Raw genomic sequence first — 25,867 nt, forward strand, 5'->3', positions numbered from 1 at the left:
CCGTCTGGCTGCAAGACGTAAAATACAAGCGCTACTTGGGAGGCAACCCAATTCAGAATATAATCAGATTTGCTTTCTCTTTCCCTATTTCTTTTTATTTTCAATTTTTCTCTATTGTTTTTATTTTAGGATTTTTTTTCGTAAATGTCTTCTATCTATGCTTACTTATTTCATTGCATGCTTTTAATTGATTACATTGAAGATAATGCAATATTTAAGTGTGGGGGAAGAGATTTGTATTTTTGTCTTTCATTTTGAGTCCTATAAATATATTTGTCTTTTATTTTGAGTCCTATAAATATTTTTGTCTTTCATTTTGAGTCCTATATATATTTTTGTCTTTTATTTTTGAGTCCTATATAAGTATATATATAAATAATAATAATAATAATAATAATAATAATAATAATAATAATAATAAATAATTAAAAAAAAAAAAAACTGCATTCATTCAGTCTTATTAAATTCAGCTATTAACAAAAAAAAAAATTTATACACTATACTAAGCCATGTCTGCATCTCTGTAGGAGTTGAGGCTGAGCTCAAGGGAAATGTGAGAGCCACCGCCATAACCGCTACCTCCCTCAGAAGTAGTCTTCATGTTGCCAAAGATGTCCTCACCATGCATAGGGAATAGTGGAAGGGTTTCAATCTCCTGGTGATATTCTCCTCGTTGTTCCATGATCGATCCATCAACACCATAGTCGACACGTAACCCAAAATTTAGATCAATGGATCTGTCAGTACTAGTAGAACCAGTGGAACCAAAGTTCAGATCAATGGACCTACCATCATCAGTAGAACTAGTGGATCCAAAATTAAGATCGAGAGATCCACCAACCCGAACGTTCCGAAATTCCCTCAACTTCTACCTCTCACGAGCCTTGAGGTTCTGGAACCAAAAGAAGACGTTCTTGTTCTCGATCTGCCCATACGGTTTCAGATGGAGACAGATCCCTTGAATCTGCTCTGGAGTTGGGTTCTTAAGCGCCCTGTCGTAGTAAAGCTCCTGGAGGATTCTTAGTTGATCTGGTGTGGGAGTCCACCGGTTATTGGTCGGCCTGATAGGCGTGTTGGCACTACTCCCGGCTGCTTGGATGCTTCCTCCCTCCTCGGTTGGTTGTTGGGCTTGTAATTCCATTTGTTGCTGGGTTTGTAACTCCATTAGTTGCAGAGTTCGTGGTTCCATGTTGATGAAGAAAGGATTTGAGTTTCGAAAGAAAGGCTGAAAGGTTGAGAGAGAAAGGCTGGAACTCGGAAGACTTTTCTTTTGGAGTGAACAGTCGCTCCCTCAGAATGCACCTATTTATAGAACGAGTGAGCAGATCTCCACCGTTGGATGGACGATCTTTGAGATTAAATCTACGCGTTGGATTAAAGTCACCCGAAAACACGGAAAAGATGTTGGCGCGTGGAGGACACGTGGAGGAACCAAACGAATCTCGAGGAGCTGTGACAGACAAGCTACAGCCGAAAGCAGGTTTAATTGCCGTGAATCAAGGAAAAGAAAGGACGCGTTGGGGAATCAAACGAATCTCGAGGAGCCGTGACAGACAAGCTATAGCCGAAAGCATGCCATAAATCCAGGAAAAGAAAGGAATATTTACACGTGGGGAGCTTCTTGGGCCGTGAACTGCCATAACTCTTCTCCTTCCCGGAGAAGCTTTGTTAAAACCGTGTGCCTGTTGAGATTTCTACCCTATTTTGTGCTTTACATATACATCTTTTTTTGTCTCCTCCAGATTTTACTAAGGTTTGTCTAAGCGTGCAGTTTCAAATTCCTTCTACTTCCTCATGGCTCGAACCAAGGTTACCCCTCGCAGGGGCGTCAATCAACGCCGTGTTCTCTCTTTGGAAGAAGAAGGTCGTCAAGCGGCCACTAGAGCTGGGCTTACTCGTCCATGGGACCATCGTCCTATCCGTGAGCGTACCCGCAGTCCCCCTCCTCTACCTCGTCGCTCTCCCAGACTGCATCCCGGAGAGTCTTCTTCCTCACCAGCTGCTCGTGCTCCTCGCCCTATGGCCACCCTGGAAAGCTTGTCGGATTCGATTGATGATTTGCGCTTCTCTCTCCACGATGGTATTATGGTGACAGATTGGAGAGTCAATTGCATGATCGATTACATCTCTGAGATGAACTGCTTTTTGATCCGCTGTCACACTGCAATAAACAAGCTTGCTCAGGAAGTCAATAACTTGCAGAGTTATCCTCCTGGGTTTCCTCGCAAGGACACTACTGCATCACACCATGAAAAATCTCCTCCGGAGGCTGAAACCATCAAAAGGGCTGCCACTCGCCCACATACCGCTCCTCTAAAGGAGTAAATGGAGGTACAAGTCTAGGCTGAAAGACTTTAAACATTAAGCGCTGCATGGGAGGCAACCCATTTCAACCGTATCTCTGGAGGAGCCATCAAACGCAGATTTGCTTTCTTGAACTCTTCCTTCTATTTTATTTTCATGAATTTTAAGTTGTTTTAGGTTTCGTTGTGTTAACTTTCTCTTCTATGCTTGATTTATGCTTTGCATGCTTTATATTTGTTATACATTGAGGACAATGCATGAATTAAGTATGGGGGACGGATTATTGCTTTATTGTGTTTTTAGTAGTTAGTAAAAAAAAAAATGTTTATAACAAAAGAAAATGTTGTGATACACTAAGGTATATTGGATTAAACATAGTCTTGAAAAAGGGTAGCTGTTTCAGTCCCATTGCACATCGAGACTCCCTGTTCCCGTACCGAAGTGTTGAAATTAAATTAAATTGTAAAAAAAAAAAAAAAATGTTGGTGTTAGAGTGTTTTTGTGTGTTTGAGTCTTAGGATGCTCCTAACGTCTAGGATGAACATGTCTCCGAATTCATGGCTGAAGGTTTTCACAATCGAAAAAGGACTTAATTGAATTCTGTGGTTAATCGACATTGTGATGCTTGTATGAAGATTTGAGATAGGATTGTAACTTGGTTCATTAAGCATGCTAGGATTAAGTCTGATTCATTTGACCCAAGTGAGCTGTTGAGCTAAAATACTTTCTTTTTGAGTGCTTACTGATAATTTCAGAATTTCATGGCTGTATTTGCAAAACCTCATCTTTCTTTGAAAATCCAATGATCATGTGCCATAGATTTTAATGGACTAGAGAGTACTAGAACTCGGCTGTTGTGACTGTCAAAACTTGTATGCCATAATATGCACTGATCCTGGATAGGATAGAAGGCATTAGGGTAACCACCATAGCCAAACAAGCATGTGTCCCTAATTGTGCCCGTCGTGGGACTCCTTAGAATGAACCCCTTTGAGCCTACGTTGAAAACCTTTGTTTCATCACCCTCACTACCCTACCATGAGCTTAGTACAGGATATCTCTACCCTTGTCTTAAGGACTTAGTAGAGCATGACATAGTATGTAGGGGTGACGATGAAAGACAAGTGTGGGGTGGGGAAAATCCAAGAAAAAAAAGAAGAAAAAAAAATTGCCTTGAAAAAAACAAAAAAAAAAAGAAAGAAAAGCGGCAAAAGAGAAGAAAAATTGAAAAGAAAACTCTTGGGAAATTGTTGAAGTGTGGTTTTGGACTTTCAAATTTGTAGAAGGCTAAAAGTTGAAAATTATGCCTTTGTCCATTCCCATGTTGGGGTCTACAAAAATGATGACATAAGGTGGTCCTTATATGCTCTGCTAGATCCTTAGGATTTTTTGTATCCTTAATCTTCATTTCGAAAACCCTAGCTTAGCCCCATTACAACCTGTTTTAAGTGCTAACTTGATCCTTGAGATGGGCAATCTTTGGTTAGTGGAGTCAGTTACGCAGTCGAGTTTATGGTTTAGGTCCATTTGTGCACTTAGTCATTTCATGAGGTCTTTAAAAATTCTTCACAAAATGTGTTTATTGATGAAATATGCAAGCTGTTTGTTGCCTTACAATTTGTTCTCTTGCATATACTTGAGTGTGAAGCTTTTAAGCATAGCCATTTCTGAGAGAAAAATCGAGAGTATGCCCTATGAGTTTGGATTGGACTTGTTCGAAACATGCTATCATTCACTGTATAACTTAAGTTCTCCATATCTTGCTTAGTCATATGAATGTCACAGGTTTATTAACCATGGAATTATCTTTGTGATTTTGATTAAGTGTTTAACGTGAAAGCCATGAGTTTGGAGTCTTTGAGACAACAGTTAGGAGCAATAGAGTCATTTACTTGCTTTTTGTCAAGTCTTTGTTCTGTTTTGGATTTTTTTTTGTTTTGTTTTGCTAAGGGACTAGCAAAAGCTAAGTGTGGAGGAATTTGATAGAAGCATTTTAATGTGATATTTTAATAGTTAATTCCTCACATTTTGCTTAGTTAATTCCTTAACTGAATCGATTTTTAATTCAATTTCTATTTTTAGGTACATTGGAGTAGATGAAGGTGAAATGAGCGTTAGGTCCATAATTACCTGGAAATGATGGAGAAAAATGGAAATGTACTAAAAGATCAATTTTACACATATTCCTACTCCGGCTAGGAGAAACCAAGCCAAGCAAAGAAGAAGGAGCGGCCGCCTGACCAAATGAACTTCAAATGAGCTGAAACCTTCCAGATCTATTCTAGACACCAAAATGATCATTTCTTATGAAGAGTGCCAGAGCAAAATATGAGTGGAAGGCCTTCAAACAATCAGCCCAATTTTCTACAGAAGCAAAACCGAAAAACTGGACCTGTAAGAGGTCCAGCAGCATTTCCGACCCAACCACATGGATTGAAGCTCTGAAAATTTTTCAGGATGATCTACACTCATAGTGGAACATTTCATATGAAGAAGTCGAAGGCATATAATGAAGTCTTGTTGGAGAAATAATTGAAGGAATAAAGGGGCAGAAACTGACCTGAAAACAGCTCAACACCACATATTCATGTTTCCCACCCACATGAAGAAAGCTAGATGCTTTTCTCTTTTTCCTTGGATATATTTTTTCTACAATCTCTTTAATAGATCATCATCACTTCCATGTTGCTGCACCTTCATGCTTTGCTTTCATTTCATCATTTCTCTTTCTTTTCCATATTCTACAAATCACTTTCATACTCCACTTTCATTATTTTTCTTCCACTCATCATTTCACTCTTCTTTTCTTCCCTATTTAAACACCTTCTCCTCTCACTCTCAATCACACATTCCTTCATCCATTTCATCTCCTTGTCTCACCATTTCCTCTCCATTTTCCTTAGTCACAAATTCCTTCATCCATCTCATCTTCTTTGTCTCTCCATTTCCTTTCCATTTTTCTCTCCATTCTCTAGTTTTAAGTTTCTGCATTTTTAAGCAAAGAGAAGAAGAGAAGAAGAAGTCATGAAGCCTCCTAGCCGTCATCATCCACCTTGTGCCGTGATAGTGAAGCCTTGCTTTAAAGATTCAAGATCAACGTCTCAAGCTCTTCATCATCCACTCCCTTCATGGTGTAATTCTATCTTTTTCCTTGTAATTTCTTTTGGTTTTCTTTGTTTAGATTTGTAGAACTATGAATTCTAGTTAACAAATAATGTTAAGGGCAAAGTTGAAAGCCTGTTTATATGTTTTGAGATAAAGTTGTGATTTCTATATGTTGATTTTTACGTTGCTTATGTGAGTTTGTTTAATTAAATTTGCGTTATAGATAACTTTTGTATTTTAATCTTATGTGGTTCGAAACACTTAGGGTTTTGATATGAATGGTGCTAGATTTAAGAACATGATTCAACTTTTTGTGTTGTGAACTTAAATCAAAAGTAGTAAAGGTTTTGGACAAAAATCGAATTCAATTGAAGAGGATTGCAATTAGGTGAACTTATTCATACTAAGTTGTACACTTGAGTTGATAGCCTTTCTATGTGTTTCATGCGTTGAACATGTCATGATTGACTAGCTTTCTAGGGCTTGATTACATGTTTGATAGGATTAGTCTATGTGCTTTCACTTAGATTAATTAGCATTGAAAAGTAAAATATGGGAAATCGTTTGCTTTCGAATGTTTCACATGATCAACTCCTTTCACATGACTTGGAAGAACAATGTAGGGTTAATTCGAATTCAATGATAAACTAGGGTTTAATCTTTGTTTCTTATGTTTCATTCTTGTACATGTGTTTTTATATTTTCTTTATTTTATTTATTTTATTTTATTTATTTATAGGTTCCGCTAGAGAGCGTAGGAGACCCATAGGTTTAATGGATTATCGCCCTAAGAAGAGAGCGGATTTGGTACAACTTGATCCATTGATCATTGATACTCAAAATCCGTCTCATGAGAATATTCTGGATTGTGGTTATGTCTAAGAGACATTGTTGGGGGACGCCTCAATGTTATAACCAATTCCTGAGAATATAGAGATCTCTACAAACTACACTAGTGTACATGAGGATGTGGAATTATTGAGACCAATGACATCAAACCTTACTCCGTTGAAGAATGCCAACGTAGAGAAAATTGGCCTAAATGGAAAGATGCAATCCATGTTGAATTGGATTCACTAACGAAGACGAAGGATTTTGGCTCTGGGATGCCAACACCTCCTAACATAAAACCTATTGACATTAATAGGTCTTCGTTAGATAGCATGATGAGAAAAATAGATGATAATCTCGCCTTATGGAGCAAGGCTTCTCATAAAACACCCTGGAATCAACTATGAGAAGACATATTCTCACGTAATGGATGTCATTGCACTCTACTACCTTGTCAGTTTGGTAGTTTTCCAAATAACTGAACATGCAGCTTACAAATGTGGTCACTACGTATCTCTTTGGGGATCTGGATACTGAATATAATGAAGGTTCTTATGGATTTCATTTACCCAAATCAAGTGGCTCTTGACCACAGAGCGTGTTTGCAATGAGGGTGAAACGCTCACTAAAGTGACTACTTGATGGGAAGGGATATGATGAACTATGCCTTTGCGTTTTCATGACAAGTTCTGGATTTGCAATTGTCACGGTTTATGTTGATAAACATAATTGGAACCCTTGAGAGTTAAGGGAAACCGTTGAACACCTGATATCCGAGTTTGAGATGAAGGACCGTGGGAGAACATGTCTAGATTTAGAACTTGTATGCCGTGTCAATAAATGCTTTGGATTTTGATAAAGTCAAAGATGCACTCCTATGGTCGTCCGTAGTCTTAACCCTAAGAGGGATACATGTCGTCCCAAGGATGATGACGAAGATGTGTTAATTGGCAGAAGTGTCTTACCTAAGTGCAATAGGCGCATTATTGTACTTAACACAATACAAGACCGGACACCTCATTTGTTATGAACTTATTGGCTAGATGTTGCCCTGCACCAACGCAACACCATTGGACTGGTATAAAGACAATCTTTCGTTACTTAAAATGTATGATAGATATGAGCTTGTTCTATCCCTACAGAGAGAAAAGAATGACGGAAGAATGAGAGCAGATCTCATTAGCCCAAGTGGCACCGTCCAAGACGCCGTGAAGGCAAAGCCGCCGGCCACCCATCCTCATCCGACCCTTACATTGAAACGATGATGTTTTGATGGATTTTGCTGATGTAGGGTATCTCTCTGACCCTCACAAATGTCATACCCAGACCGATTATGTCTTTACCATGGGAAGCACCGTGATATCTTGGTGGCCTACAAAGAAGACCCTTGTTGCTACTTTCTCAAATCATCCAGAGATTATTGCTCTAGATGAAGCTGTGCGTGAATGCATATGGCTAAGGTCTGTAATTAGACATATATATTCAAGAAACTTGTGGTTTGAAGTCTACCACAGATGTGTCACGCCACTGTTTTTAAACATAAATAAAAATCAATATATAAACTCATAATTATACATGCGTGATCGCTCAGCCATCAATACAAAATACTTGGAAACTTTTTCCCTTTAAACTACATACATATTGATGTCCTAGACCTACTATGTCAATATTGACCTGCTCCACAGAATCATATATTACATAGGCTTACGAATTAAATTGTCAACAACAAGATAAAACGTAAATGCTCCTCAGAGTCTACTATAACAGAAGTCCTTATCAATAGTAAGGTCACAGAAATAGCTTCCTACCATAAAGCTGCAAATGCGCTACCTCAGCTTCAACCACAATTATCCTAACCTGCAGGATTAACTCCTACACAGTTTGAATAGTGTATCGGGTTGCCACACAACAAACCCGGCAAGCTTTTGCAAGCCCATATGAGTAACTCAAAACAATTAACACAACTCACACCAGAAATAAGGAAAACAACTCATGCTTTGATTCCTTAAAACATGAAATAAAGGAGAGTAACTCACACTTTAATTTCCTATCAAATCGAAATAAAAGAAAGCAACTTGCACCTTGGTTCCTTTTAAAAACGAAACATAGAAAACAACTCACTCCTTGGTTTCTATCAATTGTACCAAAATCGTACCATAGAAAACAACCCACACTTGAATTCTATCAATATAACATAGAAAATAACTCACTCCTTGATTTCTATCAATTTTACCGAAATCGTACCACAGAAAACAACCCACACTTGAATTCTATCAATATAACATAGAAAGCAACTCACTCCTTGATTTCTATCAATTGTACCAAAATCGTACCATAGAAAACAACGCATACTTGAATTCTATCAATTCGTTAATAAGGAAACAACTTGCACCTTGTCCCCCTAAAAACTGTTAATAAGGAAGCAACTGACACTTGTTCCCTAAAAACATGTAATGTCATGAGTTATCAATAACCAGTTCCCGTTTCCTAATGAATTACCTATATGGCAGACAGATTAGAGCTCTAACTGAAACGTAACCACTCGTCCGGCCAAAGACGTGATTACTTGGTATTCTGCCCAAGGTCATAGACCTTCGTTCCTTGAGCCGCACAGTCCCTTGGAGCAAAACATTAAAGGAGTCGCACTGGACCCAAAATGTTACACAAATTTCAACGCTTTTGAAAACAATCGAAATCAACATTTTCATAATCATTGTTTTCCGAAAAGCCATAACACAAAACAATAAAAGAGCATCAATCCATGCATATTGTTTTCGTACACAAATTTCAACACTTTTCCCAAATCTCAATGCTTTTTAAAACAAATCAAATCAACAATTCCATAATAATTTGTTTTCCAAAAAGCCACAACCCAAAACATATATATTTCACATAAATATAAATATATATATATATATATACGTAGTCATCCACTCATGAATGCCTACTAATACCAACTATAGTTTGCAGTTACTAAATAACTCTAAAAAATAAAGGTATTCCGTTCAGTAATGAACCTTGTGAGATTACTCACCTCGAAACTCCCGCTGCATCTTCTGTACAGAACCGAACTAACATTCACACCAGCAACTCGTCCAACAATACTTCGCCAAGTACCTAAGGAAAGTACAGCCTAGATTCAGTCACTGAAACACACGGAATAACGTTCGAAACCCAAAATCGAACCAAAATTTCCAAAGTGACGCCAAATGAGGCAAAAGCACATCCGAGACCGCCCAATGTCTCCAGAATACCTCTACGATCGATATGTCAAAATCACAAGTCGATCGGACGCTCAAATCCTCATGGATCGAATCATCAAACATTCGGAAACCGAAAAAATCACAATATATTCATACGATCTCCCAAAATTGCGTATTATGTATCGAAACGCTCGTATCGACGAGTAGATGATATATAAAACCAGAAACTATACATTATATGGTCGGAAGGCCACCACAGTCGGTAGTGCAACCACCACAACCACCACTAGCCAAAACTCAAAACCACAACAATCAAGCCATCCAGAAATGCTCATCACGAAGAGTAGAGCAACTTTAATACCTGGAGCTAAGTCTGGTTCGCCGAGATCATCCTAGATCAAGCTTACAAGATCGACCAATCACTGCCATCTGATCATGCTCCAGATTCACTGAGCACAGTTGATCTTCAACCCTTGATCCTCCACTCCACACACAAAATCGTCCCTCAAGGTGGGTATGAGGATGATCAAGAGGAAGAGGAGATTCCAAAACCACGAAGGATTGGCCGATACGTCGCCGGAAAAGTGAACTTTCGACCGGGTCCCGATCGCGTCGACTGTAGTTGCTCATATCTCCACTATTCGGTGAACCACCGTGAAAACCAACACCACAGAGCAAAGCACGAGGCTGGTCTGAGTCGTTTTCGGCTTGTCCAGTCACCGGAGGTGGCCGGAAGTGAGAGAACCAGTCGGGTCAGGTCACCGGGTTTGGGTCGGGTCATGCGGAGGCTGACGAGAGAGAAGAAAGGAGAGTTTCCGAAAAAGGAAATGGGATTTTATGAAAATATTTTCGGAAATTCCTTATTTATACCAAAATGAAAACTTCTTCCAATGGCCATAACTTCTTCATACAAACTCTGATTTTCACGTTCCACATGTCCACGAACTCGTATCGACGCGCTCTACAACTTTTGTGAAGGAAGTTTTCAGAGAATCTCAATGTATCAAAAGTCAACCCTTGCGCCACCCCTAAAGTCATATTTTCCGAATAAAAATTCATCCGAAACACTTCCGCTCCATCCACGAGCCACAAAACCGTCCAATAACCACAATTTAAATTCCGGAAAATCCTCTGAAAATAAATACGAATTTCTGGGGCATCACAAGATGAACCTATATGCATTTATGAATTGTGCAAATGAAATTAGGTTTCATCAAGGGCAACAACACCAAGCATATATCGCATAAGTTCTTTTACAATCAACAACAACATTAATCACTTCTAAAGATTGAAGTGAATCAAATCTGATCAGAGGATAACGTAGCGGACTTATTTGCTAAGTCATTACCTAAATCCACATTCGAGAAACATGTGAAGAGCATCGGATTGAGAAAGTTATCCGAACTCCTGTGATTGTAGCAGTCAGGGGAGATATTGACATCAGGGGGAGGCATGATGTCTACATATTTGATCTTGAAGAGTGAAGGATGTGTTGTGCTCTTTTTGTCCTTCGACCAGAGTTATTTTTATCCCACATGGTTTTTGTTACCTGGTAAGGTTTTTAGTGAGGCAACGATCAAAGCGTCATCATTAAGTTTGAGCGGCACAAGGGGGAGTGTTAAAGGAAGTCGACATCATGTGTGCCTCTTCAAACTAGGGTTTAGTCTTAGAGTTGTAATAGGAGAAGATTCTAGATTTTCTAATGTTCGGATTCTATTACCTTTTGTGTACTCTGTAAATCCCTATATATAAGGCTCCTATTATCAATAATACTAACACAATTCTCCCATCAATTCTCTCTGGAAATCATATTTACTTAAACAACAAAAACATTTTTCCAACATTTATTGGCCCCCCAATAAAAGTTTTGAATTAATGTAATCTCCTCATCTTTTTCTTTAGTCAAAGTTTTATTTGTCTAATTTTAGAAAGATTAATTCTCATTCCAACCACCTAAAGTTTTTTTTTTGGGGGGGGGAATTAATAAACCTCTCCTGCAACCTATGATATCTCCGACGACCTCTTTGCTGGGACCTCCGATGAGGTTTTGTAAACTTGTATTGCCTCCCAATAAAGGTTTAATGGGGGAATAAACCTCTCTGATAATCTATGAGCACAACACAAACCACATACTAGGACACCCAATTTTTTTTTTAAGGACGTCCTTTTCCTTTGAGTGTCATGAAACCCATTAGATGACGTTGGGCCCAAAATAGCTGAAACTTTTAAAGAGATAAGACGTACACTTTCTAGTTTCTACTCTTCAGAAACAGAGTATCTCTCTCTCTCTGAACTCGCAGCAAGCACAACATTAACCCACCGGACGATACAACGGTGACTCTGAGCTCTAGCTTCAGAGGGTTAACGTCGTCTACTACAACGAAGCCAGCGGCGGGAGGGGTGTTCCACGCACCGTCCTCATGGATTTGGAGCCTGGGACTGTGGACATAGTCAGATCTGGACAGATCTTCCATCCCGATAACTTTGTCTTCAGTCAATCTGGTGCTAGAAATAACTGGGCGAAAGGTCACTACACCGAGGGGGCTGATTTGATCGATTCAGTTCTCGATGTGATGCTAATAGAGGTGGAGAACTGTGACTGCTTGCAAGGTATGAATCTAGTCTAACTAAACCCTAATTTTTCTTGGTTTACATGTAAAGCAAGTTGTGTTATATGGATTTGGTATATTAGAGAGTTTTGGTTAATACAGATTGACGATTCAAGGGCTTGGTTGTTTGTTGTAGGGTTCCAGGTATGCCATTCTTGGGTTGTGGTGCTAGATCTGGAATGGGAACACTTATGATTTCCAAAATTAGGGAGGATTACCCAGATCGGATGATGGTGACTTTCTCTATGTTCCCATCTCTCAAGGTCTCAGATACTCTGAAGTTCTGCAAATCAATATTTGATATACACTGGTACGTTTCTGCGTGCTTTCTTGGGTTTGTGTGAATATTCGATATAGCATTGAGGGCTTAAATTGAACAAGCTCAGAGCCAGAGTTCGGAGACGGAAGCAAAACCGGTGAGTAGTTTATGTCTTTTAGGCAGTGTTTGGTTTGTTGCGAAAATTTTGAAAATTTTGAAAATTTTGAAAATTTTGAAAATTTTGACACACAATTCAAGCAAATTCAAAGTAGATTGTCTCATGAATCAAACATTGTGATATATTTTATGTTGTGTGTGTGATTTTTTTTTTGATTTGGTCAAAGCTCTAAACTTGTTCAGCAAGAGTATAAGTCTGACCTTTTCTTTATCAAATTGGGATGAGAAACTTGTAATTGTTTGAAATTTGGTTGTTGTGAAAAATGTGTGATGGAATCTTGCATGTTTTGGAGTTGAATAATGTTTTGATTCAAAGGAATCATAGAGTAGCTGTTTTGCTGGTAAATTTTTGTGTTCATCTTTTGTCTGTGTATATACGGTGTAACTTCTTTTTCAGTCTTTTTCCCATTGACCCTTTTTGTTTTGACTCTTTTGTTAAGAGAGTAAATTAAACTGTGTAGTTGATAATGTGACTAACTGTTTTTTCTTCATAGGGTTGAGTTTTAACTTCTTGGTTACTACCACTGGCTTTACTTGCACCAGATGTGCTATACGAAACTAACTAAGTGAGTAAGTTGTTGGTTTTCTGTTGCGAGATTGTTTCTGTTTCATTGGTCTTTTTATTAATTAGTTGCAGTCTGATTCCATCATGCTACTAAAATTTGATGCGAAAAGCATAATGTTTCATGTTAACCCGTCTTTTTATTATTTCAGTGACTTGTTTCCATACTTAAAATACTAGCTGCTGAAACTTGTTAGATATTCTACGTACTAATATTAGGCTTCAGACTCAGGTTTGTTTTACTGTATAATCTTGAGTATCCTTATAATTTAAAGTTTTAGTGCTCATTTTTCAATCTATAACCTAACTTCATTCTTTACAGGATATGTTGTTTAGCTCAAAAAATTATTGTGGATAGTATTTGTAATATCCTATACGCTGGAAGTAAGAAACCATCTTGATACGCTAATGTTTCTGAACAAGATAGTCTATAATATTCGAGACCAAGTAAAGGTAGCTTTCATTAATATACATCTTTATTTATTCTTTTAAGTTTACTTTGCATATTTTGATATGCTTTTCTGTACTTTATTTAATCTTTTTTTTTTTTACTGGGCAGATCACATGCTTAACTTAAGTTGCTAGTAGCGGCTGGCATGTTTAAATGTTAAAGTTTATAACAAGTAAAGTTGAGAATGTTTGTATTTTGATTATGGCTTATTGGTTTACTCTACAAGTACTAAGTCATCAAGTCTGGTTACCTCTGAGCCTTGAGACTTGATGGGATAAATTGTTAATCTCAAGTTCAATTTTATCTGATCCCTTCCTATTACTTATGTTCAACTATTGACTTATGCAGGGCAGAGTTATACTGGTAGTTGCTTCAAATATAGTTATTTGTTCAGATTCATGGCTCGTGGTTAGTATCACTTGTTCATAATGAGTTTATGTTTTTGTCATTTATGGTGCCATGCCCTCTAGTTAGTACTTTCTAACTTTTGCTTGTCATTTATCAGATGGTGACTGAAGATATATATTGAAGATGAAGCCAAGTATGTATGTCTATTGTCATCTAGAATTAGATAAGATTAGTATGTACGTTTAACTAGGAATTAGTTACTAGAAGTGCTTGTAGTCATGTATATTGTAACGAGTAATAGATACAATGACGTTCTGGGATTGTAAAGATTGTTTGTATGTAAATGTCTTCTTTTTGTTTCAAGGACATTTTTTTGTGTGTTCTATATTAGATATAAGGACCTTTTTTTAGTGTCCTAATATACATTAGATGACCCTTTTATCGGATTTAAGGACACTAAAAAGTGTCCTAATATACATTAAAGGACACACTTCTAATGTCCTTAAAGACATTAGAGAATGCTTTTTAAGTGTCCATAAAGACATTAGATGACGTTTTTTTTTTAGATTAGAAGACGTTTTTCTGGCGTCCTTATAAACATTAGAGGACATTTTTTTAACGTCCTTTTAAGTGACTTACAATGACTCCTTGATAGATGACGTTTTTTTTGCGTGTCATCTAAAGTTTTTAATGACGTTTTTAGAACGTCCTAAAATGCTTTTTTGGTAGTAGTGGAGATATCTGACAACCTCTTTAGAGACCTTTTGTAAGGTTTTTAAAGAAGTCTGGCGGCCGGCGATAGGTGACGGAACTCCAGCGGCTAGATTCTGTCAAACAGTGACGGGATTCCGACTAAGTCTCCTATGGCTTCTTTCTCTTCCATTCTCTCTCTCTCTCTCTTTATGAAACAAAAGGGTGAGGGCAAAATAGTCTCAAAAATAAAAAAAAATAAAAAATTTAATTAGGTATTAGGGAAGATCTTAATAAAGTCTCTATGGGTAAGTGTGAAAAAAAAAAGTGAGTGGGAAGTCCCTAGAATTAAAGTAAATGATCAAAAATCCAATTTTTTAATTTAATTATCATTTCTTATTCTCAGTATTGTCAAACCCTATAATTTTTCTTAGAAGCGAAAATTTTACTAACTGTAATGAATGGGCCAATGTGATAATTTTTAGACGTGCTGTACCAAATTAATGAATGGACTTTATTTAGTATATCATCCGTACAATTTTCTCATCTTAAAAAGTAGGGGTGGGATCGGCTCGGATCGGCTCGGTAAATAAGCCATCCCGAAGCAGAGACCGATTATTTCAGTTAGTTCGGTCCGGCTCGGCACTCATCAATAGCAGTCTCAAAACCGAACCATACCGAAACCGATCGGTTCGGTACCAATTCGGTACCATTCGGTACACCAGTTCTCTTTTAAAAAATCTGTCAAGTTTCACAATAATGCAAATCATACTGCAGATTTTTCCTGCATAAGTAATATAAGCACAACTGACCCTTACCATAACGTCCTAAACTAAAGACAGAGGCTTCTAAACTCATAAAGTCATAACTCATAACTCATAAAGACATAAACAAATAAACTGAAAATAAAGGCTGCAAACTCACAAACATACAAAGTTTACAAACTCACATACTGATATATAAATTGGAAACTGATGGCTGCTAAACTCACAAACATAAACTGCTAATCAAAGGCTGCTAAACTCATCACAAAGCAAAAAGCACACAAAGGCATGAAGCCATGAAGTCACAAACTGAAATTTGAAAACAAAAATAAACTCATAGATAGAACTATAGAAGCATTGCACAAACTCACAAAGGTTGAAACCAACAAACCATAAAGTCATAAATTGAAGAATGAAAACTGAAAATGAGACTCAGCAGTCAGCACAGTTCATGAAATGATAAAAATTAAAAATAAGCAACAACCAACAATGAGTAAAGTTCAACTTGTTTCTGAGTCATCAGAACCAGAATTTTCAGATTCATCTTCAACTTCGACAACTTCATCACTTGCATTAGTTGCATCCTTTCCCTTTGGTTTTGGAGGAGGACATGAGTTTACACTTGAAGATGCTGAGGTTATATGATCTACACACCAAACACAATGATTTGCTAAATATTAGAACTTGAAAAATAGAAAAATGTAATGGTAAACTAAACTGATCAAAAATCATAATACTTTACCTTTCTCACATTTCTTGTAGAATTCTGTTTCTTTGATGCTTGGAGCATCCTCTATGTAGCTAATATCATTCCCCCTCAACCAACTTTGCAAACATATCAAAGCTTCCACAGATTTTGGAGTTAATGAACTCCTAAAGTTGTCGATTACTCTCCCTCCAGTGCTAAAAGCAGCCTCAGATGCAACTGTGGATACTTGAACAGCCATTACATCTTTGGCTATTGCTGCAAGAACAGGATACTTAGGTCCATTCAGCTTCCACCATAACAAAATTGGAAAATCTGATTCTCCATCATTTGTATACTCAAGAGGGTCCAGCAGATACTTGTCCACTTCATGTGCAACCACTTGCTCATCAAGTTCTGAAACAACTTTTCTCCAATCACTCAAGATTGATGCTCTTCCTCTATTACCGGTGCTTGTTACTGTGCTTTGTGAACTTGAAGATAAAACCTCCCTTTTCTTTGCAGGGGCATCCTTTGGTGCATAAGCTTCATACAATGACATCAACACATCCCTTATCTCCTTGCCTTTTGCTTCCACAATGTCATTATCATACCCCTCTTTTTTCAACAATTGAGTGATATTAAGTAGCTTGAATCTCGGATCAAGCACAAGCCCCATAAACACCAAAGGATTTAGATCCTTGAAGCTACCATAATATTTGAGAAATTTGGAACTCATGTGTCCTGCCATATCAGTCAACACTTTCTCAGTTTCACTCCCTGTCTGCATTTCAGGTGCAATAAACAGCTTGTTGATCTCAGTTTCCATGGACAACACATCATGGAAAGTAGTATGGATTGTCGGATGATTACTTGCACTGACCCTCAAAGTAATTTCATAAAAAACCCTCAGAAAATGCACAAACACCTCTGCGTTATCCCATTCTTCATCTGTCGGTGGCCCAACTCTATTTCTATTGCCTTTTACTGGAACCACATTCCCTTCCTCATCATACTCTTCCTCAGGCTCCTTGAAATATGCAGCAAGCCACTATCATCATCCTCTAGCATCCTTCCAAAGGCTTTTTTGAACTTCAAGGCAGCTTCCAACATTAAGAGTGTTGAATTCCACCTTGTGGGAACATCCATAACCACCAAGCCTTTGCAAGGGACTTGTTCCTTTGCTACACATGCCTTAAAACTATCTAGCCTTGATGTCGAAGACCTAACAAACTTTACAGCATTTCTAATGGCTAGCACTGCCCTATTCAGCCTCTTCAACCCACTTCCAACAATCAAGTTACAAATATGAGCAGTACACCTAACATGCATGAACTTTCCCTCTAAGATTGATTCTGAGTTTTCCCTTTTGTTAAGTTTGGACCTAACAAACTCAAGAGCACACTTATTAGCAGCTGCATTATCCATTGTGATGGTTAAAACCTTGTTTATCCCCCACTGAATCAAACAAGACTCAATCAATTTCCCTATTGAATTCCCACTATGGTTATGGATAGTGTAGAAATTGATAATCCTCTTATGCATAACCCACTCATCATCTATAAAGTGTGATGTTAGCACCATGTAATTGAAATTCTGAACACTTGTCCAAGTGTCAGTAGTTAGGCAGACTCTATGATGTGCCAAATCAGATTTCAATTTCTTTTTCGTCTTATCATACAACTTCAAAAAGTCTTTCACCAAAGTTTTCCTACAGGGGACCCTAAACAGAGGCTGCATAACATAACAAAACTTCCTAAACCCTTGCTTTTCAACAAAGCTAAAAGGAAGCTCATCAACTACAACCATTTCGACACAAGCTTGCATCACTTCATGAGGATTATATGCTACAGCCTTAAGTGAATTACCCTTACTTTTATCACCAACAAGCAGTTTTTGATTCTTATCGACAACCCTCCTTCCTGGATAATACTTGCATGGGTTGTTTATGTGCCTAATCATACCCTGAGTCCCATTTTTGTAAGAATCACAAGCATAGTCTCCTACTGCTCCCTTAGGACAATATATACACTTAGCCCTCCTAAACTCTTGTATAATATCTTCTTTACCCTTAACTTTAATCACTTTCGTATCAGTGTATTCCTCAAAGTGCTCCCAAACCCAACTACGTTTCCTATCAGCTCGAGGATTGTCATGTACCTTTTCAAAAGAACCTGGAGTTGTTGCCCTTGCTGCTGATTCAGTGACATCTTCTTCAGCTACTGAGGGAGAGGTCCCACTGCTCGAAACAACCAAGCTGGACTGAGGGAGAGGTAACACTGCTCGGTCTGTTGACTCTGCTCCTTCTTTGCCTACTTCACCCCTCTTCTTACTTCTTCTAAACTGGAACATAAAAAAAAAAATTAACAATAGTAACTAAAGAATGAAGATTGAACACAATTCATGTAATCAAACATAAATAAACTGATGCATTGTTAATCAGATAATCATTATAGCACATAAACTGATAATCATAATCAATTAATCATTCTATGCAGAAATTGATAAACTGATAAACAAGTAAAACAACAGTTCAGCACATCATAATGTACTAAGATACATTATAATCTAATAATCATAATATCTAGTTCTTATCATACGTCAATAAGCCAAAGTACTGAAGTGGCAATTACCCAAATCAATCTCAAGTTCTCAACCAGTCAACCATCATGCATGACCCAATATTCAACAGTCAACAACTCAACAAGGCAACAAACATCTAGATCTAGCTTTCCCATTTGAAATTCATATTAATCAAAACCCAATACTCAGACTTACTCCTAGCTTTCCCATTGATAATCAAATGATCAAATCCGAGCCTTCAGTGAAAGCTACAGATGTAGCTTTCGGAGCTGGAGCTTCAACTTCTTGAGTTCTTGTCTTCGATTTGAATGGAATCGTGGTGCATCGATTGAAGGAGGTTTGACTTCTTGAGTTCTTGTCTTCGATTTGAATGGAATCGTGGAATCGTGGTGCATCGATTGAAGGAGGTTTGCGAATGAAGGCGGCTTGGTTAGGTTGAAATGTCGAAATGTCGAAATGTCAAAACTATCAAATGACTCGAGCTGCAGCCATCCATCGATTTGGAGCAAAGTAACGGGCCGGGTCGGTAACTTTACGGTATGAAAAAAGCCCAATCCGATCCCGACCCGAGCCCAATATATTCGGTACGGTTTCAGTTCGGCACTCCAAAAAAAAAAAATGAAACCGAGCCGATCGGTATCGGTACCGGTTCGGTCGGTATCGGCGTCGGTATTTCGGTCACAGATTCCCAGCCCTATTAAAAAGAGAAATGGAGCAGATCCTTTCGTGAGCTCATTTTTGTGCAGAGCTTCCTAAACCTTTTACCAGATGATGCCACGTGTATAAAACCAATATCAAATTGCTCCTATTACTTGAACTCAATTGTATAATTTTTCATCAAAACTCAAAATAGTGAAAATACAAGAGAGGCTCTCTTCCCTCCTGCTTGCCCCCGCCCCCTCCTTCTCGTCTTCATTCAGCCTTCATCAACAACCTCCCAACCCAGGTCATCGCCGGCCACCATCAACCACCCCAGCCAATCGTCACCTCGGCCAGCAATCACCCCAATCCAATTTTATCAATTGGGTATCAACAGATTGAACTCTTTCTCTCTTAAATTTCTGACATTGAAGACCCATTCAGGGCCCACTTCGAAACTCTTTCTCCGATCCCTCAGCAAGAACAAGCTGAGGTAAAGCAAGATTAACAATCCTATAGGTATACTCACCAAGAAATGGATCGCTAGCATTTTTCAAGAAATCAAGAAGTTGTTGAGGCCGGTTCTGAAATCCCATCCAATCTCCATCCCCGCTAACAATGTATCTCTGACAACAAATTTCCAGTCTCCAAAAGCTGTGCAACAGGATCTTCATTCTTCAAGTACTCTGGAAGAATTAGAATACCATACAGTGTTACTCATCTGGTCTAAAAATGACCAAAGTACCATTTTCGTTACTGTCAAGGCTCCATCTGAACCTGGAATTGGGTTTTCTCTGTTGGCGACCTATACAACTATATTTGAAAAATTGGTGCACCAAATTTCTGAATACCATGCTTTAGAGTTTCCGGTGGATGAGTCCTAATTCAAATCTTCCACCGGAAGAAACCAAGGTATTGAAGCGGGTAATGGATTGGATTGGAGATATAGTATCAACTGTAGTGCATAAAATGAACACTAAAAAATGGAAAAGAGAGATAAATAAGATGAAAGGAAGACCCTTCATCTGAGTTTTTCGGCTAAGAAATGGGAAGGAGGTGGAGACCAGTAGTTAGGACTTATCCAATCATACTTTGCAGCAGCAGATGAAGGAAAAAGAGAAGGGGAATGAAGAAGAACAAACGTAGGCCATTAGATTGAAGAGAGCCACATGGCATCATCTGCTTCAAAGCTTAGGAAACTCAAGTAGAGGAGATACATATAATGCAGGGAAATTCCAAAATTTGGCACCAAAATCAACATGGGCGCATGTAAAGCACCCATTCCCAATCTTCTCCTCACCTCTTCTTCTTCTTCTTCTTCTTCCTCAACCCAAAAAACCCTAATTCCCATTTCGAGAACCCCATTACTTACGAGGCGGTTGGTCCTACTGTCTCTCCCTCTAGCTAACTTTCTGCTTCCAAGTAACAGCAGTGCTGTTGATGCAATCGAGTCCACTTCTGCTGTCACAACCTTCAACCCAATCAGTGATGCGGAGAGAGACGCAAGTGCTGCCATTTCCCGCAGAATATCTGAAGCCTTGGACTTGTTGGAGAGAGGAAGGGACTTTCAGGCCCGCGGTGACTTTGACCAAGCTCTTCTCAGCTTTACTCAGGTTCCCACTTTCTCTCTGTTGCATCAATTTCAGTTTCAAGTGTTTGCATGCATGGGTATTAGACTATTGAGGAATTATCATGTTTATGTTAACGTTAATCTTGTTTAACTAACTTTGTAACTGATGGTTGTTTTGATATTTAACCTTTTTGAGAATCTAACATTTATGTACATATAGACGCTACGTAAACTAATCCTAATCCAAGTAGAATACTAGACTACCCTTTATGAAGTTATTTAGTTGCAGCCTAAATCTAAACCTTGAAGATGACAAGGCCAATGGGTGTTTTGAACTCGTTAGCAATCATTGCTTATGTTCGTGTGATAGGCAGTTAGTTGAGGGGTTGAAGGTGGGGGGAGAGGGGGTAGAAGTTTCTCACCTTCAATTTCCAGATGATACAATTTTCTTCGTTTCTGGAGATGAAACAAAATGGCAGAATTTGCTAGAAATTCTGGATTGCTTCAGTGCAGTGTCTGGGCTAAAAAATTAAAAATAAGAATGAGTTAATACAAAGGTTAGAAAACTGGAAAGTTTCGCCAACTTCCCAGGTTGCGTGGCCTTTGAAGTACTTAGGTCTAAGAGGTAGTCATAGAGCTGCAGACTTTTGGAATCCAGTCGTGGAAAAGGTTGAAAAACACTAGGATAGTTGGAAGAAAGCTTTTCTTTCGAGAGGGGAATGTTTGACATTAATTCAAGGCAGTTTTGGAGAGTTTTACCAGTGCATTACATGTCCTTGTGTTAAATCGTGGAAGTGGTTGCAAGAAGGATAGATGACCTCATGATGGAGCAGAGGGGGCAGGAGAGGGCATTTAATGAGATGGGAGGTAGTCTCTCAGCCCAAAGAATGAGGAGGTCCAGGAGTTGCTAGTGTGGCTGCTAGGAATATTGCATTGTTAGTCAGATGGCTATGGTGATTCCCAATTGAATAAAGTTCACCATGGCATAAAGTGACAAAAAGTAAATTTGTGATACAAGAAAATGGGTGGATGCGGATATGGCTGTAGATAGTTAAATAAAATCCCATGAAAGGATACTCTCAATGTTATGGGGGATTCTTAGAGTGCTGCACAGTGAAAGTTAGGAATGGAAGGAGGGTGAGGTTCTGGGAGGGCAAATGGAAGGTGAATATGGTCCTAAAAGATTAATTTTGTATTTCTTGTTAAGATACTTGCAATGAGTTGGAATTATGGGTTTAGAAGGAATTTGTCTGACCATGAGATGGAGCAATTGATTTCATTGTTATGGGCTGTGGAAGTTGGAATCTACAGCAGGCTTTTGTTGCAAATCCTATTTCAGGTTTCCATGTGACGATACTTGTATCCCAACATTTGAGCCAAGCAGCTTTGATTTGGAAACCCGAAGTTCCACCCCAAGTCAAAGATTTGGTGTTGGATTGCAGCCCCTGCTAAAATACTTGTGACTTGCTCCAAATAAAGAGGTTCTTGTTTATTTCCAAATTGGTGCATGTGCCAAAAGAAGAGTAGAAGTTCTGATCATGTTTTGATTCACTATGAAGTAGCTCAGAAGCTTTGGTAGTCTATTTAGTGAAGCTGAAATGACATGGAATCCTGTGGCAGGGTAGTACTCTCTGTTAAGCACAGCAACAAGGTGTTTTTTTTTTTTTTTTTGAGAAATGAAAAGAGAAAAAGCTTTGTGAAATTGCAGTATTCGAGTAAATTGGCTGGAGACGAAAAAGTGTATATTTGAGGATTATAAAGGCTTGGGGGCGTAAAAATTGTGGGAGAAGATAATTTATTGCTCATCTTTTTGGGCTTCTGTTTCTGTGCCTTTTAGGGGTGTAAGCATGTCTTCCATAATGTGGAATTGGAAGGAAGCCATTAGTTAGTCATCTTCTAAGTTTTCTGTTTTGTTTGCTTCTCTTGTAAATTTTTTCTCTTGTGTGGACTTCTGGTTCACAGTCTTTAAATTCTTTCGGTTTGTTTCAATACTGTTTCTTTCTCTTCCAAAAAGAAGGAAAAAAAAAAAGCAAAAAGAAAAAAAATTACAGTTTATGTATATTGTTTTCCACTACTTGCACTACATCTAGACCCAGAAGGTAACCTAATAAAGGTCCTATGAATTGAGTAGTCTCAATGAAGTCCAATTCCATATTTTCACATTCATAAATATAACATTATGATTAAGAAAGAGATTGATCATCTCTCTTTATAGGTTACATTTGTTGAAAATTAATAACTGCAACTGTGCTTTGGTGTTATGACTTCGTGGGGATGACCATTTTTATCCTTTTTTTCTATGATTTATACTTTTTTCTTGTATAAAAGAAAACAGGAGAAAAATAGTTTTTAGCTAGATAAATAACTTAAGTGCACCTCCAAGGTTCCAACCAAAAGAAAAAGAAAAAACAGAAGATGTAAATGCGGTTCAAAAATCACAACCAGCTCTGAAATACTTGGCCGGTGGCCATCTGTGGGCAGCTGTTTAACTAAATTGAGGTTTCAACCTCGAGGCTTATTATATTGGTCATATATGGCAATACATTTCAAGGTTAAGTTGAGCTAGTTGGTTTTGCAACTTTAAAAAGCAAACAGACTACTTGCCTTTAGGCATGGGGTTGCACAATAGCTGGCATGACCATATCACCTTTATCTACTCCCCGATAAGTAATACTAGCTTTGGATGGTGTATCTTAAAATGATCTTGACATCTGTATTTATTCTCTCTATCTCTATTCCTCCTTCAGTCCTTCTCTGTGTTTCTCGTTGCTTTTGTGATTTTTTGTTGTTGCAATTGGTACTACGTGAAAACCGACTCCTGTTGTGGTTTGACAGTGATAATTGATGCAGGACAAGAGGCAAAAGAACTGCAGAACTGGGGTTTATTTGCAGCAGTCTCGATTGTTAGAAAGAAAGGGGATTTAGAATAAGAAACTGAAGAAGAGAAGGGATAGAACCACTAGCATCACACCAGTAGGGTTTCTAGGCATCACACCCAGAGAACTTAGGCATCACACCTAAGGTTAGGTTGCATCACACAAACCTGGAGAGAAGCAAAAGCTTTCAATTTTTATTAACTCAATTCTGCCAATAAACGACTACAAAGGCCTCTATATATAGGGAGGCTAAGATAATTCTAGAATAACTAGGAATATCCTTAAAGAATCCTAAAGAAATAATCGTAATAATTATAAGAATCCTAATAATAAAAGCCTAGATTTATTTTGACTACTTTCCAAATCTTGACTTAAAATACTTGTATTCTTCATCAATAATAGTAAAGAGAATTGAGTCCAATTCATTCTTGGTATCTTTTGTGCATCATTTTAGTGTACATGAGTTATAACAGGCTAAACAAAAAAGGTAAGGTAGCATACATAGTCAACAGAAAAGTCCAATAAAATTACTAGCCTTGAAATTTTGATCATTGCAGGTTTAGGATTACAGGGTCAGTTATGGGGCTTTTTGCATCGACCAGAATACCTAGAGTTTCAGACCATTTCTTCTAATTACACATGTCAAGTCTATGTCTATTTTATACTTTGCACTATTGCCCCCAAAAAGATTGGCCATTGTACACTAGATAGAATAAAACAAGATTTGCATTTGAAATGCCCGCATCTCATTTCAGGTGATTGAGAAGTACAAGGAATTTGCATTTTCAGACTATGCAAGAGTAGGCAGAGCACTGACTTTGTATGAAGTTGGCAACAGAGATGATGCAATTGCAGAGATGGAGGATGTTTCCATGTCTTTGAAGGGATATCCAGGTACTGCATAGATATTTTATTCCTGGCCTAAGCAGAGAAAATCCTTAACTATTTAATGAAATCATGTTTTGTTGGGGTTTTTCTGCAGAAGTGCATGCAGCTCTGGCCGCAGCGTTGTATGTAGACAAACATGCTCCACTGCTCGCAGAAAACCAGTTCACAATTGCAACTCTTCTTGATCCTCACTATACAGACCTCTCATATGTAAAAGACACAAAACACTGGCCTCCGAGTTTGGTTAGTTCATTGCAACACTTTATCACACTTTCCTAGACGCTTGTATAGCCGAGTTGAAGTTGATGTATTCTCTTACAAAACCAAACACCGAAGGCGTGTTTGGTATCTATTGGTCACTTGCAAATATTTATAGTAAGATAATCCTTTCGTTGTAATACCAAAAATGAATATATAGATGATATACGGGAATACATTCATGTTGCTTATACAAATACTGTGCTACTATCTTATCGTGCCAGTCATTAATTCTTTGGAAATGGTATTGGTGGATGCAGGATGCTGATATCTTTGCTATCTTAATGATTAGAGACAATGTTCTGTTTTATTTCCTTTTGTATCATATCAGAAACTCATAAGCTTAATGCCTCCTTCTGTACTAATGCTTGTTGATACATCTTTGGTACTGGAGATAGTGCTAAGAATTATGAGTCCAAATGTAAAAGAGTTCTCCTTGGTTAGGCACTTATGCTAAGAATAAAAACTTGAAGGAGTTGGAAGGAGGTGAAACGTTAGTGGGTGTTATTTCATTACCGTTGAAGATGTCTCACATAATCAATTTTTTTCCCCACTAGTCTCTCCACTGCCCATGGTTGTGCTGAGTTGCTGTACTGTCTTGGTAATGTTTGATATGATAAATACATGAGCTTTTAAATTGCCCTGGCAAAAGTCAAAAATAGTGAAGCATGCTAAATCTATTCACACTCAGTTTTGTTTGGCATTACGAGTTATATGACTCACTGTTATTGAAACTATGTTGGAGTTCATTTCCAGCATTCCTTTGAAGTGACCTCTCTGTAGATTTACAATTTTGGAGACATTATACACTACTGAGTGTTGATATGCCTCATAAAGGACCGTTCACGTGACGCGGTAATCGAACCACATAGATGATCTGCTGGAAAATAGAAAGGTGGCACCCAAGGGTCTTTAGGTATCTCATCCTCTTTCCTCTAACTTAGGCATCTCAGTTTCTTTGAGAATAATCTCCAGACGGTCCATAATTCACGTGTTTTTTGTGTAGTTAGGCAAGTTCTTGTTAATCACGTTGTTGCTATAGGTGTTATTTTGTATGGGGGTTGC

The 25,867-nt window shown here is 38.1% G+C and overlaps 1 protein-coding gene and 1 pseudogene across 1 annotated transcript; both read left to right on the forward strand.

Annotated features, from left to right (window-relative positions):
• The first annotated feature begins 11,758 nt into the window (after window positions 1–11,758).
• Window positions 11,759–16,792, forward strand: LOC112184189 (annotated as a pseudogene).
• A 3,648-nt stretch (window positions 16,793–20,440) lies between these two features.
• On the forward strand, window positions 20,441–25,087 carry LOC112190028. The gene is made up of 3 exons (XM_024329443.2): window positions 20,441–20,823; window positions 24,412–24,550; window positions 24,639–25,087. Exons 1-3 carry the CDS (start codon window positions 20,470–20,472, stop codon window positions 24,821–24,823), a joined length of 678 nt encoding a protein of 225 aa, XP_024185211.1. The 5' UTR covers window positions 20,441–20,469; the 3' UTR covers window positions 24,824–25,087.
• The last annotated feature ends 780 nt before the right edge of the window (window positions 25,088–25,867 follow it).

The sequence above is a fragment of the Rosa chinensis genome, chromosome 2 (genome assembly GCF_002994745.2).
Source record: "Rosa chinensis cultivar Old Blush chromosome 2, RchiOBHm-V2, whole genome shotgun sequence".
Taxonomy (NCBI): domain Eukaryota; kingdom Viridiplantae; phylum Streptophyta; class Magnoliopsida; order Rosales; family Rosaceae; genus Rosa; species Rosa chinensis.